Source organism: Nyctereutes procyonoides, unplaced genomic scaffold (assembly GCF_905146905.1).
Source record: "Nyctereutes procyonoides isolate TBG_1078 unplaced genomic scaffold, NYPRO_anot_genome, whole genome shotgun sequence".
NCBI classification, from domain to species: Eukaryota; Metazoa; Chordata; class Mammalia; order Carnivora; family Canidae; genus Nyctereutes; species Nyctereutes procyonoides.
In genome coordinates, this window is record NW_026575132.1 from 10,940,234 (window position 1) to 10,958,136 (window position 17,903).

At 39.9% G+C, this 17,903-nt stretch overlaps 1 protein-coding gene across 1 annotated transcript in view; it reads left to right on the forward strand.

Annotated features, from left to right (window-relative positions):
- The window catches only part of CDK15 (cyclin dependent kinase 15), an 82,156-nt gene extending 70,942 nt beyond the window's left edge, over positions 1-11,214 (forward strand). The window contains 2 exon segments of the mRNA XM_055345385.1: positions 6,344-6,486; positions 9,176-11,214. Coding sequence (XP_055201360.1) covers positions 6,344-6,453 — 110 coding nt within the window. The 3' untranslated portion in view covers positions 6,454-6,486; positions 9,176-11,214.
- Positions 11,215-17,903: the final 6,689 nt, after the last annotated feature.

Here is a 17,903-nt window from a genome sequence, read left to right on the forward strand (position 1 = left end):
ATCCTAAAACTTGAAACCTTACAATTGTTTCACAAGTAATTTTGCAAAAACAACTTACCAGAGTCTTTCTCATCATCAAATGCTTTCTAACTTGCAGGCATGGAAGGCATGGCACTTGCCTCTCCCATACATCACACCACCCTAGTATCTATACCCAGAAGTTCTTCAGTAGGCCTTATCCCTATTGTCCCATTAAAATCAGAGTGATTTTTTTGTTTGTTTGTTTTGCTCCAATAAGGGACTTTCAGGCCTTCTTTTAATGATCTCTTTAATATATTGGAAGATCCTTTGATAACACTTTCCAAAACTCACTTCTGGATACTGAATTCTTTTGACTTCCCTTCCCCCCAATATAGATTCTGTTTCTCTTCACTCTTTAATCATTTTTGTTTCCTCATTCTATTCTGAACCTGTTCCAATTATTTTGCTTACCCCTGAGACTATGGACCCATGTAGACTCAGATTTCTAATGTTAGTGGGAGAATTCTGTTCCAGTTCATTCATTAAAAATTTACTGAGGATCATTAGTAAGATACTGAGTGATACAAAAATGAATTACTCAGGCAGTCTGTCCTCAAAGAGCTTATAGTCCATAAGGAAATGAGACAAATATACAAACAGCCACAGTTCAAGTGTGAAGTGCTCTGGGTGTTCAAAGAAGGTGAAAGGAACTCCAGCTATGGGCTTCTAGGATGGCTTTGTGAGTAGGCCTTCAAAGATGATGGGGTCTGGATGGTTGGAGAGGAATGTCATCCTCCTCTTAATACCATCTAACATTATAGTGAAGTTGTCCTCTTTTTATTAATAGGGGCACAGTGCTGACTCATATTCCATCATGGTTTTTACTCGTTATTGTATGGCTTCTTGCAATAATTTAAACATTCTTATTCTTTTTTTTTTTTAAGGTAAACTCTATCCCCAAGTAGGGCTCAAACTCACAATCCCAAGATCAAGAGTTGCATGCTCCACAGACTAAGCCAGCCATCTGCCCCAATTTAAATATTCTTTACCATATACTAGTGAAATTTAGTGTCATTCTTTGTATGCTGATGATTTCAAATTTATTCTGTTTTGCTTTTATTGTCTAATCTATTTAAAATTTAACCAGAATATTTTGTCATTCTAGAGGCCAGGTTTCAGGGGATGGGAGGGAAGAAAGATTCTGCTCCAAGCCTCTCTTTTCTGCCTCTAGGAGTTTGTAACCTAATTCAGACCACCCTCTCCAACCTTTTAAATCCTCCACTAATTCAGTACTTAAGCAGGACAATAAGAAACAAGAAGTTAGGACGTGTGCTCCATAACTTCCTCACCTTCTATGCCCAAAGATGTCCTCAAGGGATTCCAGAACATCAGGGAAGATCCTGGAAAGGGTTAAAGGAAGAAGTCAGTGACCCTTTGAGTGTGAGATCTCAGAGACTTGGTATTCCATAACTTCATTATATAGATGGAGTCCCTGACACCTCAGAAAGAATAGTGGCTGCCATTTATTGGGCATCTGTGTGCTTTACACAAATTCTCATTCAATTTGTAGACTAACTTATGAGGCTGGAGTTATTATCTTCATATTGCATATTAGAAAATTGGGACTGAGAGAGGCTAAGGAAATTGCTCAAAGCCATAGAACTAGTAAGTGGGAGAGCCCAGGTTTGACTTCAAATCAGACTCCTATGCCACCCTTCCCACTACTCGTTGCTGCTTACTAAAGATTACATGGGAACTTAGTAGCAAAACTAGGATTAAGAACCAAGGTCTGTACCCCCAGTCCTGTGACCTTTCTATTCTTTCATGTTCTATCTATGTTTGTTTTAGAGCCTTCCCAAGAAAGATTGCACTTGCCCCCAGGTAATATATTTAATATCTCAGAATTAAGAAGGTTCATTTTTTTTTTAAGATTTACTTATTTGTTTTAGAGAAAGAGAGCACACACACAAGTGCACAAGTAGGGGAAGGAGCAGAGGGAGAGAATCTTCAAGCAGACTCCCTGCTGACCAGGGAGCCCAGCTGGTACTCCATCACCGCCCCCCCCCCACCCATGAGATCATGACCCATGAGATCATGACCTGAACAGAAACCAAGAATGAGTAGCTTAACTGACTGAGCCACCCAGACACCCCCAATTTGATTTAATAGAGATTTAATAGAGATACCACTGCCTTCTTCCTTAATCCTCAATGTCATCTTGTCTTGGTTTATGTTCCCTTTCTTTTCTTTTTGTTTTTGTTTTGTTTTGTTTTTTTGGGTTTGTTTTGTAATACACAGTCACATTTGGATTTTAAGATTTCTTAATCAATAGTGGTTCTTTTCTTGTTTTACTATAACTCATTCAGTTTTATAAGGTAATTTCAGGAGTCCAACAAAAAATTGGGCAAAGGTTTAAAATAGCATTTTACATAAGGAAAACAAAAAAAGTACCAACACATGGAACAAAAAGACAGCCTTACTAGTAATTAAATATATACAACTAACTCATAAGAAGTTATTTTTTTTCCCCTCAGCTTAATGACTCCCAGTATTAGTGAGATTGCGGTAAAATGATTTTCTGCTGATGGTGTTGTAAGATGGAGTAACCTTCTCAAAGCCTTATGGCATACGTATCAGGAGCCATAAAAAGGGTGACAACCTTCAACCCTGTCCTTTGGCTTCTGGAAATTATTCAAAGAAACAATTGAACAGGAAAAAAAAAAAGAACCCTAGATGCATAAAAATGTTCATTGCAGTGTTGTCTATAATTTTATTTTCAAACTTATAAAATAAAAACAAAGAATCTAAATATTCAACACTACAGAACAGGTTGGATCATGTTATACTGACTCTGCATACAGTCCTATGTAGCCATTTAGAATAATTCCCAAGGGTGTGAGGTAATATGGATATATTTATGCTATTAGGAAATGAGCTAAAAGAGAGCAGGATCCAGGACTGCATATTGGAATCTACTTGTGAAAATGTATTTTGCACATCAACAAAACTGAAAGATAGCATACAAAAATAAAAATGCTTTGGGAGCTTAGGGGGATCCCGGGTGACTTTTGTTTCTTTTTCAAAGTTTTCTTTAACGTCGACGTTATATTGCATCTATTGTTTAAAAGAATGAGGTAGGGCAAATGGTACGGGGAGCTCAGGCCCTGGAAGGAGAGTTAAAGGACCTGCATTCTCCAGTTTTTCCAAGGTGGTGTGCCTTATTGGCCTTCAGAAACCTCCATCTCTCAGCCTACACAATGGGTTAACATTAGTCTCCTTTACCCCAGATTGACAGAATGTTTATTTTAGAAATCTTTTAACTCACTGAATGCAAGGGTTCACATAAATGCGGTCCTAGGAGAATGAGAGGTGGGAGGGAGAGGAAAAGATAAATAGGCACTAATTAATTTTAAAAGGAGCGGTCATCTGCTTTAATCGGAAATGCATATGTGCTGCGCCCCCAGTCAGAGCTTTAAGTGCACTCCGTGAGTTAGCACCCCCATCTGCAAGTGGCACCGTGGGGTCCTGTGGCCTTTGAAGATCCGAAGCCCATATACAGGCAGACCCAGGAGCTAAGGTGGCGCGGGGCCCACACTCAATGCCCTGCACCGAGCGACTCCAGCTGATGCACTGATTACACTGGTGTGTAAGGGGCGTGCAAAAGCCACGTGATGGGGAAATGACAAGACATTTTGAAACTCTGGTTCCATTTCCAAGCTTTCTCTTCAATTCGCGCTTTCTCTTTTAGCCATTACAGGCAAGTAAAAGAGATTCGATTATCTTGTTTCCTCTGAAGGGTTGTTTAGCCCCTCAATCCCATTAAGTCACTTTCTGCAGCGCCGTGCGCCCAGCCTTCCCCGGGTTATCAGCCCAGGACGAGTAAATGGAGACACCAGGATCGGATTTCTAAAGGAAGGAAAGTTAAAGTTTGAAAGGGGTGACAGCCAACAGCCAGGAGCTTAGGAACTCAATTAGCCTGAAAGACAACTCTCTCATTATCTCGTTCCGAAATGATCTAAATACAGAAGAATCTAAAAGTTTTAAATAAACTTGTCCTACTGACTGTCTAGATGACTGAATTTCCCTTCTCAAAAAATTTTAAACACCCACTTTCGTATTTATTTATTCTAAGTGCGAAGCGGCTGTGATAATTATGCTGTCAGATTCAGTAAGCTAATGAGGAGTCAGTCGAATGGAAGGTTTTGCATCTGTGGATCGCTGCAGGAGAACCGCTCGGCTGCTTTCTTCCTTCTTTTCTTTCTTTCTTCCTTTTTTTTTTCTTTTTCTTGTTTTTGTTTTCTTTTCTTATGAGTCCAAAGGAGAGTCGGGCAGTTCCAGGCCAAACTGGAATCCCTCTGATTAACTGGTTCCCCTCCCAACACTGTTTCACTGGACTATTTCTCTCTCTGTCTCTCTCTCTTTCTGTGTCCCCAATTTTCCCTCTCCCTCTCTCACACCACTCCAATTCCCTTTTCTCCCTTCTTTCTCAGCCACCAATTCTTCCTCCTTCCTCCTCACCCCCCCCTTCTTTCCCCTCCCCCCCTCTCCTTTTCCCTCCTCCCTGGCTTTTGAGGTGCTACTTTTGAGGGACAAGGAGGCCTGAGGGAAATCTTCATGCCACTCTCCCCAAGGCAAGAGGACACTTCTCCCTGATGGAAATTCCCAAAGTGGTTTGGGTTTGAATTGATTTAAGAGTAATCTGTGAAGTTCCCACACTATTTCAGCTGTTTATTTATGCTATGACAGGAACTAGAAAAAAAATGAATGTGAAATTGTGTATTATAATGTACCTGTGAGAATGTATTATGCAACCAACAAAACTTGATGTCTCCCCTTTATAGCCTAGCAAGTGTGTCGATCTAAACGCAAGGACTCATGGCCTTGGACGCAAGGACACAAAACTACTCATGGCATCCAAGGCAGATATGTAGGCCTATAAAGGCAGAGATGGTCCTGCAGGTTTTTAATTCTCTTTGGGTGTGAGCACCCTCCAGCAAACAATATTAAGGCATATTATGTTTTTGGTGTGCCAAAGCTAGAAGCTTCTCTTTTTGTTAAATTGTGTAATATTTACGGCAGCCCGGGTTGGCGCAGATTGTGAGCCTTGGAAAAGCAATGCCCAAATGAAAGGATGTCCGATGTAGGTTTGCGGATGTGCTTTGGTGACAATGTGGCTGTTGCCTCTTGCTGTTTTTCTCAGGTGGTATCTATGCTGATGGCTTGGAACAAAGGCTGCTGCTTATTAAAACTACAGTGTATCAAGAACAACCTGCGATGTTTCCCATATTATCTCCTTTAAACTTATAGAAATCTGCCAGGAGGTTTTACTATCCCCATTTTGCAGATGAGCTCCTTAAAATGTTAACCTTGGAAGGATTTGACCTATAACTTTAGCATAGTAAGCACCCAAGAATAACACTCACTTAACAACCAAACTGCCAGCAAACTGAACTAACCCAATACATAAATCAGAGGGCAAAGGTAGTGTGTGTGTGCGTATACACACATATATACACTATATATATATATATATATATATATGTACGTGTGTAGGTTTATATACATATACATTTATATATTTATGTATTTATGTATATATATTTCAATTTCTTTTGATTTACAAAAGTTGTACCATAGGGTCTATTTAAATAGATTGCCTAATGTAAGTAATGCACCAGGATTCTAAAGTTTCCAAAGCACATCTAGCCCCAGCATGATGCTCATTGCCTGCCATCGCTGGGACTACTGTCCAGACTCCTTGGCTTGATATTTACTCCCTTCACTATCTGGTTCCGACTCATTTTTCCTACTTCATCTACTAGTCTGTCTTGCTCTAACTGTGCAAGATTACTTTGCAATTCTCTCAGACACTTTCCTTCCACCTTGCCTTAGCTCATGCTGCCCCCCCCCCCCCCCCCCCCGCCAGCCAGCAATATCCTCCCTAGAATTTCTTGACTGTTGAAAGGATAGTCTTCCTTCATGGCTCAAAGGCCACTTGTCCATGCTTTTCCTGTGCTCCCTGGGGGACACAGGAGAGAGGCCATCCTAATTCTTTACTTGCACCTCACCTTCAGCCCTGGTTAGTGTGTATATCCCCAGTCCTGTTCCTGCTTTTGAATCTTCAACAGTATAACGCCTTACCCAAGTGCTCATTTGATAAATGTGTGTCGAATTGAATCAAATAAGAAGCACTTGACAAAAAAAAAAAAGCACTTGACAACTATTGGTAGATTCAGTAAAGCGAGTTGCCCATGAGTCAGTATAAATTATTGGTTGTGTTTTGATGTCTCTGCAGGTGACAAATATTACAAGACATTAAAAATACACCGTGAAACATTCCAGGAAATAATATGTTTGTGCTTCTCTCTTTTCTTCCCTACAGAGGAGTCTTTGTTTACAGTTTCAGGAGTGAGGCTAAAGCCAGAGATGTGTGACCTTTTGGTCTCCTACCGGAAAGGTCACCACCCAGCCCAGTTTAGCAAATGCTGGTGAAAAGAAGGAGCGACGTCACCAACATCCTTTCAGGTAAGTGGTCCCAACAGTGAGCCTCCTTATGAATAGAACTGAAAATCCATCACCGCCAGGTGGAGAGGACATTATTCACAGATTCAGAGCACCTCTATGCTGTGTCTTTCTCATTATTCCCACTCTAGGGACAGGTGGCCTAGCCTCTGGGCTGTGAAAGGAGGATGGTAATGTACATCACCTGTCTCTCTCACTCCCAGAGGAGAAGACTCCTAAGACAAAACTTATGAGTCATTATAAGGCCTTTAACTGGTACACGTGCAATAAAGTACCACACTGGCATGTTACATTCCCTAAACTGTGTAGTTCTCTCCATCAGCTGATAGGACAAATCAGAGCTCAAAACCCATCCCAAGACTGAGGAGTGTCCTGGGATGTGTGACATTCGGTGCTAAAATTGGCACAGCCCTGGGTAAACCTGGATGGTTGGTCACCATGGTGGTGCAAATTATACCTGGCCTGCCCCCAAGTACCAGAGAGGGCCTGGCCCCACCCAAGAGATGATTTTAGATGCCTGTGAGAATCTAGTCCTGCCTGTTCCCGGCTTCTTAGGCTACCCCTCCTGCACAGTTGATTCCAGGGAGTTCTCTCAGTGAGTTTGGGGAACACAAGGACCTGATGGGGGAACCATCCACAGTGTCTCAGACACAGCTACTCTCCTCAATCAGCCCAGGGTAGCCCAGCCTTCTAAGGTCATCTTTAGGAGGAAGTGTGGTATGGAGGATTCTTCTGACATGACCATACCCTAAAAGGAGTTCTGGGAGGCACAGGAAGCCAGATGGAACAACCCCAAAAGCTGTTAAAGTATAGGCACCCCATAGATGTTACAAGATCACTTTCCATACTGGGCCTTCCACAGTGGGGAGAGGGGACAGTAATCCAGATAGAGGAAACAAGGTGGGACCCACACACAAAGCTAGCCAATCAACTGGCCCTTTAGGTGACCTAGCTATATCCCAAGCCACAAGTGTTAGACTGTGATTTGACCACCCATTTGGCAACCACAACTTGGCCATGCTTCCTAACAGAACTGTTGGGGCCTAGATGGTAACTACTGACATGCTCCCCACACCTGCCCCCTTGTAACCTCATCCACATGACAGGATTCAGTTCTTTACCACTTTATCTTGGATCTCTGTCTATTGATATTTAAAGGCATGTACATATCAGAGTTGTGGCCTTCTGGATTTTCTAAAATCACTGTATTTAGAAATTTGGAAAAGTCAGGGAACTTTAGAATTATAGCTGTTCCTCAGAGCACTTTATGCAATATCCAAGTTTGTATATTTTGACAACACACAATTTTACAACAGGCAACACAATAATATGGTATTTCCCAAGCCCCTGGGATTTCCTAAAGCAATATTTAGGAAACAATATTTCCGAAAGCAGAGATTTTGCTGTGTAATTATGTCACTTGAAACCCCACTAGTTATAAGCATAGGGTGTATCTAAGCTACGTTCTATAAAGTGGAGGATTGGGGATCCCTGGGTGGTGCAGCGGTTTAGCGCCTGCCTTTGGCCCAGGGCGCGATCCTGGAGACCCGGGATCGAATCCCACGTCAGGCTCCCGGTGCATGGAGCCTGCTTCTCCCTCTGCCTGTGTCTCTGCCTCTCTCTCTCTCTATGTGTGTGTGTGACTATCATAAATAAATAAAAAAATTTAAAAAAAAAGCCTTTTAAAAAGAAAAAATAAATAAAGTGGAGGATTTACCCTTCATAAAATTATCAAAGATATTAATGGAAGTGGTCTCAGATGGTGGTGTTCCATTAGCATTACTATTACTTTTGGTATTGTCGTTATTTTATTTTACTAAGCAATCAGAAAGTGAGGCGATAACCCTTCCTCTCTGATCTTCAGAGACTTTCCACAAAGGATTGTTACCTACAGATAAAAAATGGTCACCAGGGAAGGTCAATTAAATGCAGCATGTCAAACTTGGCACCTGTGCCAGCAATTGAGAGAGGGAGGAAGCAGATTTAGCCTCTATTGGAGTAACCTCGTTGATATCCCTAGGCCCTTGGTATTAATGTAAGGAGATAAAACCCGTAGGAGATGAATCACAATAGGGAGAATCTAGAGCAATTAAACTGTTTAATAAATGGCTTGGGATCAGCAAAATCTGGGTGTGCTGTAGTTAAACAGACTAAAGGTAATCATATGGACACTTGGGGCCTGTAAACCTTTTCCACTAAATTGAATTTATGTTAAAATATTCACTTTTCAGGAGATTCAAAATGTAAATTGGGATATTAGGACTTGTAACTGGCAGCAATGCCTCAAAATTAAAGCTCTTATAAGATCCTCAAAATGCCAGTTTCAGAAATGGGGAAAAAAAAACGTACAATGATATCTACAATAGAGAAATAGAAGGGAACTAAAATTTCCTGGGTACATATTGTGTGCCAGGCACTATATGCATATTACTTCAAAGCTTGGCATGTTTTGAACAATGGGGTATGATATGGTATAACTGCAGCTTGTATATCTGGAGATTGATTTTTGTTATTTTTTAAAGCTCTTTTGGTTCTTAGTACCAGGGGTAAGACACAGTCTCTGTTATAATTTATTATTACCTTTTCTATTTCTATATATAATTCCATCAATAACTGTGCACTAATGTTGAATAGGTTTTCCTTAATCTGACTCATATATTTTGGATTTTGTTTATTTTTCATTTGCTTTTAGGGCTACATGACTGCTGTTTCAGTTTTAATTTGCTTTGCCGTAGTAAGAAGCTTCAAATCTAACTGCACAATGGACCAGAGTTTTCATGCCATCACCTGTGATCTGGAATATTGTAGATATGAGGTCCAAGGTAACAGACATGATATTTGAAGACAAAGCAATAAATAATTATTGCTGTTGTCGTTTGCGTAGCATTTAACATTGATTGGCTCAAAAATTAGACAATAGGCTGAAATTGTCTGAGAAGAGGATTTCTGAATATGTTCATCTATTTTGTGATCTGAAAGAGAGATCCATGGGCCAGAAGGACTACAGGCCAGATGAAAGGCTAACAATTAAAAGAATCTGGAGACAGAGCTGGTGCTTACAAGGCCTGTCCCTCCTGTGTTCACTTACAATTTCCCCCAACAAAAGGACTTCTGTGGCAAGGAGAGGATTAGTCTAAAGTTCAGAAGAGTCTCAAGGAAGATGGTTTCTTGGATAAAGTTGTCAACAAAAGGACTTGCTTAAGACTCTTTGTTAAGATTTCCTAGGGGGCGCTTCTTTCTTCATTAACTGGATTATCAAAACACACTACTACTCCACTCTTGCTGGGTTTTAGAAGTTTGGGTTGAACTCCTTTGATTTAAATTTTTTGGCTATCTGCTTCTACTGAATCCCGCTTATCGGGGATGATAGCAAAAGCGATGAGGAACCTAAGCTCTGATTTGATGGTGAGATACTGAATAGATAGATGAGAACAAAGAGTTCCAAAGATGTAATTCAAGCCCTGCTGCACCATCAGACACACATGCATGTGTGCACACACACAACCCTCAGATAAAAGGAGAGATCTGTCTCAGTTAACACATGTATCATTTTCTACAATGACTCCTTCTAAAAGAAGCCAGGGAAACTCAAATTACTTCACCCAGGGATCATCTACTCAAGAAATGTAGTAACCTAGAAACCAGAGACTTCTATATATCCTTTAGAAGAATGAGGAAGAACTAATTAAAAAAGAATTAAGAATAATACCTATGGATGCAAAGTCTGAGATGGAAAGAGAAAAACTGCATACAAGTGGCCCCAAAAAATCTACCTTACTATTTGATTTTAGTAAGGTATTTGACTAAACTTCTCCAAATACAACTGGAATATGAAACTGTGTGGGCTGGATTATGGGAAAAATGTATGTGCTCAGTGAAAATGGTTTTTCAACTTAGGGAAAAGCCAATAGTGGTGTGGTACAAGGTACAGTCTTAAGCTCCATTCTGGTCAAATATTTGTATTAATCACTTGAATAAAATTAGAGAAAGTACAGAATTTATTCACGTAACTCACTAATATAAGTAATTATTATTATTACTTCTATCTTACAAAAGAGGAAACTGAGACTCAACGAAGTTAAATAACTCATCCATACCAGAGTTAAGACGCAAACTAGGTCTGGCTGTCTCCAATGTGTGTGATCTTTCCAAAAATCACATACCTATCAGATCTGTAAATACACAAATCTTGAAGACACAGCTGATATTTAGCATTGGATTGTGATTCAAAAGACTGAGACCTTGCTAAAAGCTGATGCACAGGGGCACCTGGGTGGTTCAGTTGGAGCTCATCCCTCACCTTCTCCCTCCACCCTTCTCCCATGGCCCCTCCACCCACTCGTGCTTGCTCTCTCTCAAATTAATAAAGTCTTTTTTAAAAAATTTAAATTTAGGGACACTTGGGTTGCACAGTGTTTGGGCATCTGCCTTCAGCTCAGGATGTGATCCTGGAGTCCCAGGATAGAGTCCCACATCGAGCTCCCTATGGGGAGCCTGCTTCTCCCTCTGCCTATGTCTCTGCCTCTCTCTCTCTCTCTCTCTATCTATCTCTCATGAATAAATAAATAAAATCTTTAAAACAAAAATAAAAATTTAAATTTAAAAAAGTTAACGTGTATGTATAACTATATACCTATTAGAATGACCAAGTTCCAGAACACTGACAACACCAAATACCAGCAAGGAGGTGGAGCAACAGGAACTCTTGCTCATTGCTGGTTAGAATGCAAAATGGTACAGCCACTTTGGAAGACAGTTCGGCAGTTTCTTACAAAACTAAACATACTCTTACCACATGATCCAACCATCATCTCATGCTCCTTGGTATTTACACAAAGGAGTTAAAAACATGTCTGCACAAAAACCTACATAATTTGGACACAACCAAGATGTCCTCCAGTGAGAGAGTGGATAGACAAACTGTGGTACAACAGAATATTATTCAGCACACACCAAAAAAAAAAAAAAAAGAGCTATCAAGCTATGAAAAGACACGAAGGAGCCTCAAATGAATATTACTAAGTGAAAGAAGCCAATTGAAAAGACTACATACTGGGGCCACCTGGGTGGCTCAGTCAATTAAGCATCTGCCTTGGGTCATGATCCCAGGGTCCTGGAATGGAGCCCGGCCAGCTCCCTGCTCAGGGAGTCTGTTTCTCCCTCTCCCTCTGCCCCTCCACCCACTTGTGCTCGCTCGCTCTCTCAAATAAATAAATAGTATCTTAAAAAAAACCAAAACTACATACTATATGATTATGGCTATATGACATTCTGGAAGAGGCAAAACTATGAAGATAGTAAAAATGTCAGTGGTTGCCAGGAGTTTAGGAGGGAGGGATGAATAGAATGCAGAGGATTTTAAAGGAAGTGAAACTAAGTATGATACTATGATAGTAGATACATGTGATTATAATTTGTCCAAACCTGTAGAATGTACAACACCAAGAACAAATCCTAATGTAAACTCTGGGTTTAGGATGATAATAATGTATCAGTGCAGGTTCAATTATAACAAATGTAAAAAAAAAAAGTAAAAAAAAAAATTATAACAAATGTACCATCCTGGTAGGGGGAGGCTATGCATGTGTGGGGATAAGGGGGTATATGAGAAGTCTCTAGCTTTTTTGGGGGGAGGGGAGAGTCTCTGTAACTTCTACTAAATGTTGCTGTAAACCTAAAATTGCTCTAAAAAACAAAGTCTATTAAAAACAAACAAACAAAAACCCTAAAAGCTAATGAACAAACCAGTACAACATTTATTCCTATAAAATTTTATCTGATTTAATTTCTTACACTTTAGATTTAAAATGTCAACAAGTTAGGTAAGGCTGTGGCTTAATGGAAATTGGTACTTTTTAAGTACAATGTGTCTGGCTGCCCATGAAAGATAATACCAATACTTTTAGGTGATATAAATGAGATAATAAGATGGTGTCCCAGAGAAAGGAAATAGTTTACATTGATTAGGTCCCATCTAAATTATCACTTATCTACCCATCCTACTTTAAAACAAAAAGATTTTATTTATTTATTCATGAGAGACACAGAGAGAGAGAGGCAGAGACACAGGCAGAGGGAGAAGCAGGCTCCATGTAGGGAGCCTGACCTGGGACTCGATCCCGGGTCTCCAGGATCACACCCTAGGCTGAAGGTGGCGCTAAACTGCTGGGCCACCCGGGCTGCCCCCATCCCACTTTAAAAGAAAAATCGGGGGTACCTGGGTGGCTCAGCAGTTTAGCGCCTGCCTTGGGCCCAGGGCGTGATCTCAGAGTCCTGGGATCGAGTCCCACATCGGGCTCCCTGCATGGAGCCTGCTTCTCCCTCTGCCTGTGTTTCTGCCTCTCTCTTTCTGTGTCTCTCATGAATAAATAAAATAAAATAAAAGCTTTAAAAAAAAGAAAAATTATATTGAAGTAAATATTTACTGTGCATCTATTAGTTTACAGATCTGTTTAATCCTCTTCATAAGACTAGAAGGTAGGTGTAATTATTTTGCAAGGAAGAACACAGAACCAAATTTAAGTAGATTTAATGATCAGACTCTTTGTCCCCAAAGTCTGTGTTTTTCCCCACCCCTAATGGCAACTCTGTGCTATATGCTCTAAGAAGGCCTACTCGGAGAGAGGAGGGCATGGAGACCAAGGCACAAGGAGGAAGAGCCCAAAAAGAGAAAACCCAGGGGGCAAAGAAACTCTCTCCAGAGGACTGAGGGTTCTCACAGAGCAAAAAGGCTGGCCCTCTACTGGGTGGCTGTGGAGTTAAGGTGAATACACGGAAAGCTCAGACACGCTATTTTTGATACAGTAAGAAGAATCCTTGAACAATTTCACTTATCCACCAATGGAATGAGTTCCCATGACAGTAGTGGACTTTCTTTGACCCCAGAAGATATAGAAAGCTGTAGGAGGGATCCCCATGTTGCAGATTAAAATAACTGACTTCTAGGGTCCCATTCAATCCCAAGATGGTTGAATAAAGACTTTTGAACAGCTGTGGACTATACCTGGAATTATAGTAAGATCATATTATTGCAAGAACAGGTAGACTTTTGGTTTTTTTAAAGATTTTTTTAAAGGAGGGCAGCCCTGTGGCTCAGCGGTTTAGCGCCCCCGTCAGCCCAGGGTGTGATCCTGGAGACCCCGGGTAGAGTCCCATGTCGGGCTCCAGCATGGAGCCTGTTTCTCCCTCTGCTTGTGTCTCTGCCTCTCTCTCTCTCTCTCCCTCTCTCTCTCTCTGATGAATAAATAAATAAAATCTTAAAAAAAAAAAGATTTTTTTAAGGGACAACTGGGTGGTTCAGTTAAGCATCTGCCATCAGCTCAGGTTATGATCTTAGGGTCCTGGGATTGGCCCTACTGGCAGGCTTTCTACTCAGTGGGGAGTCTGCTTCTCCCTCTTCCTCTGTATCTGTCCTTCCACATTGCCTGTGCTCTCTCTCGCTCTCTTGCTCTCTCTCTCGTTAAATAAATAAATAAATAAATAATCTTAAAGATTTTTTTAAAGTAGAAATTGACAAAACTATTCCTTTTAATTATAATGGAAAATAAATCATGCTTGTGCTTTATTCTTTTTCTCCTTTAATAGTGGATCTGCCTATTCAAAAACTTAATAAAAATTATATATAAAACAACAAAACATCATTCCAGTCTTTCTCCTTAATTTTGTAAAAGGAGCACTCCTGGTGTTTATGCATATTTTTTCTTCCCATGTTTTTGTTGTTTCTTTTGTATAGACAGACACCTGACCTTTAAATACATAATTTATAATTCAATTTGATGTGTTAGTTATTTTAAGGATGCTTACTCAGTCACTAATGCTTACTCACCTAATATTTCTGTCTCCCAGGCTCATAATTGGATGGTACTTCCTGGCTCTCTGATAAGTGGATAAGGCTGTACGATTAGTGCTCACCAGTGAATTATGAGTGGAAGGGATATGTATCATTTCTGAGCCATGCATTAATTTCATTGTCAGTGCAAGACCCTCCAGATCTGTTTATTTTTTCCTTCTGTTACAGTGACTAGCAGTATTCAGGGTGACACCAGAATGAGGAGACATAGAACAGAGTCCCAGATGGCATATGATGAATATATAATGAGAAAGAGAAAGAAAACTTTGTTTTAAGCCACTAATATTTGTAATATTTGTTATCTCAGTATAACCTCGCATATCCTGACTAGTACTGGGTCACTGTCCAACAAGATAGTTACAAGCTATATGTGACTATTTATGTATACATTTAAATTTAATTAAGTTAAAAATTCAGTTCTTCAGCCACACTAACCACTTCAAGAAACCAAGAGCCACAGGTGGCTAGTAACTACCATAATGCACAATGCACCTATAGAACATATACATCATTGCAGAAAGCTTTGTTGAACAGTGATGACATACAGTAGTAGCACTTTAATGAGAGTTGGTAATGATATCTTCTTACTTTTCTTGATACTTTAAGTATGCATCTAATACCACCTTGGAGTTATTCTCAAAAAGTATCACCTTTCTAAAAATCTCTGGCAGTGTCCAGTGGAGATTATCTTCTGGAAGAAAATAAATCACTCTGGGTAGTTACATTCCTTAGAACTAGCAGGCTCAGAGGTCTTTTCCTATAGGTACATTAGCAGAGGATTGACACCTCCTTGTTACTCTTGAGACTTTTCATAAATGAATTCTCACAGTAGTTTTTAATCCATCCTCTCTAACTTATTCATATTTTCTACTTCTAAGTCCTCTGTATCCTTAAGTAGGTTAATGGGCACCTGGTATAAGATCCTAGATGCTCAGTAATGATTCATTCAAGCTTATGAACATCCTTGTAAACAATTGTTTCTATTGTAAGAGCTCATTGAATATTATAAGAAAAACTTTGTAGGACCCCCAAACTGAATCCAAATATAAAATAATTCTCCCATCTACTCATTCAACAACCAACTAGACACTAGAAATACAAAAAAGTAAAGTTCCCCCAAGGATTTTATAGTCTAATGGAGAATTAGATGGAGATAAATATAAGATCCAGTGACAACATATCCATCTGTCCTATCATGGAGGAGATGGCAGTCAATCTCTGTCTAGAAGTGAGAGTTTGCTGAACAGGCAATCAAAGGGGTGAAAACAAGATAACTCAAGTATAACACTGCATGCTAATTATACTTCAATTAAAAATAAATAAATAAACATAAATAAGATAGCCCTGTGTGAGGGAAATACAGAAGGGATAGGATATTTTTTTAATTGAAAGGGAAAGAATTGAAAGAATAAATTGATTAATAAATTTATTATTATTGATTATTAGTATAATAAATTCAATGGTTAAATCCATGAGGATATTATTTCATATAATATGAAATATTATAAGTGGTTCCAAGATTGATTAATGTCAATGACATCAACAACCCAAGTTCTTTCCATCTTTTTTCACTGAATCTTCAATGTCCTTCATTGCCTTATTCTCAGACTGTTCCAATCATTATCACCAGATGCTGCCACAGTTTCAGGAATCACATGGAGGTACGACAGTTATAGAAGAGGGCATCTCTTCCTGTCTGTTTCTTTTTCAAAGAAAGCACTTTTGTCTTCACATCTTAGTGATCAGACTGTCACATCTCTACTCCTAAATTACTAGCAAGGGTTATTGATGAACTGCTTTGGAATGGGCAGAAATCACTCCTGATCTGAAGCTGGGATCACCTTTCCTGAGATGTGAATTCCTGAATGGTCACAGCTTTCTCCTAAGTGGAGAAGTGGGAACCACGGTTGAACAGAGAAGCAGCAGTTGATTGTGGAGCACAGGGAGCAGGGTGTGTGGGGAGTGAAGCCTGGCTATAAGCTTTCCAGTATGGGGCCTGAATAACTTGTTATATAATTAATAGGTAATTAGTTATGTGTTCATTTTGTACATCCTAAGTTTGAGGTATGCATCAGACCATCTAACTGCTGACCTGAGACCAGGAAATGAGGACTGGCTATATGTGGGCATCACCCACACAATAATGTCCTTAAAGTCTCAAAGATGTGACTGCCCAAGAGAACATATACAAAAAGAAGAAGAAGCACCAAAGGAGACAAAGCATTAGTGGCTAGATTTTGTGGGTTGGAGTGTCGCGGTCATGGTGGTGGTTGTGGTGGTGGTAGTAGTAACATGCTGGTAGTAGCCATAGTAAAATAGAAGAAAAAAGGACCAGGGAAATTAAAGGTGCCAAGGCCATGGGATTCTAGTTAACAAGGTAAGGAAGGAGTCTAGGAGGGCAATAAGAAATCAAGTTAAAGAATAAAAGGGTTAGTTGGGGTTTAGAATAAAGTTGGGGGGGGTGGGGAAAGGTGACCATACCTGGTTCTGATTGGTTGTGACTATGGTTCACTGTGGTGAGCCTGGCTAGTTAAAGTTGCAGGCACTTTTTTAATGAAGTATAGTTGGGTTTTATTAGCCTCTTGCTCTAATAAACATTCAAAAATAAAGATAGATGTTTTAAATAAAAATATTTTTCTTTCCAGACAAATTTCAATTCCTGCAAACCTGTATTAAATAGTGGCACTGGTTTTTTTTTTGTCCTCTGAGATTTATCTTTTTTTAGTTTTGTAATTTGCATTTTGTAATTTAGTTTTGCATTTTGTAATTTATTATGTTTAAACAATATGTGAGGGAAGATCTAGGGGATTTAAGGCAGGAAATGCAAAAGGCCAGGCTAATAGTACTAACAGAGCCCACTACAATGGCTGCAGAGGGCCACACATCTCTAGAAAAGACAATTCCCCAAAAGGGTGGCTGGGGAAGGCAGATAAAAGACCGAAGTTGGGTCATGTGACAGGTGTCACTTGAGTAACAGTACTGGGGCCAGAGATAAAAGCCCACTCCTTCTGGTCACATGACACAGCTTCATTACGCTCCCAGCAGGGGGTTAGAGAGTCTGGATGCCATTTTTACTTATTTATTTATTTGTGTGTTTTTTTCCCTTATTCTGTGATAATGAGAAAATGTTTAAACTCCCATCTCTGTGTTTAAACATTTCTCCCTGCTGACAGCAGCGGGATACCCCTTGATCAACTGTCAGATTGGAAAGTGCAATTTTTCTGGAAAGTAAACAGCATGTTAGCTGGTTGGAAATAATTTTCTGTTTATTGGTAGCTGTTAGTCCAAGAGTGATGGAGCCCTGTGACAGCACTTGTCAACTGAGGAATAAGAAACAAGTTTGGAAATACCTTTAAGACATAGTTTTGACAATAGGGCCTATTTTTTGATAGAAATGTACTCTCAGAAAGTTAAGTTAAAATGGGCAAAAAAAAACTTTCCCAGTGTTACCAGCTCCTGGAGATCCTTCTGGCAAAGCTGACAGAGAGTCAAAGGCAAACTCATGGAATGTGGGAGTTGGAAGTGTCCTTTAAGTCCTGCCCCCCTTGTTACCACTGAAGAAACTGAGGCT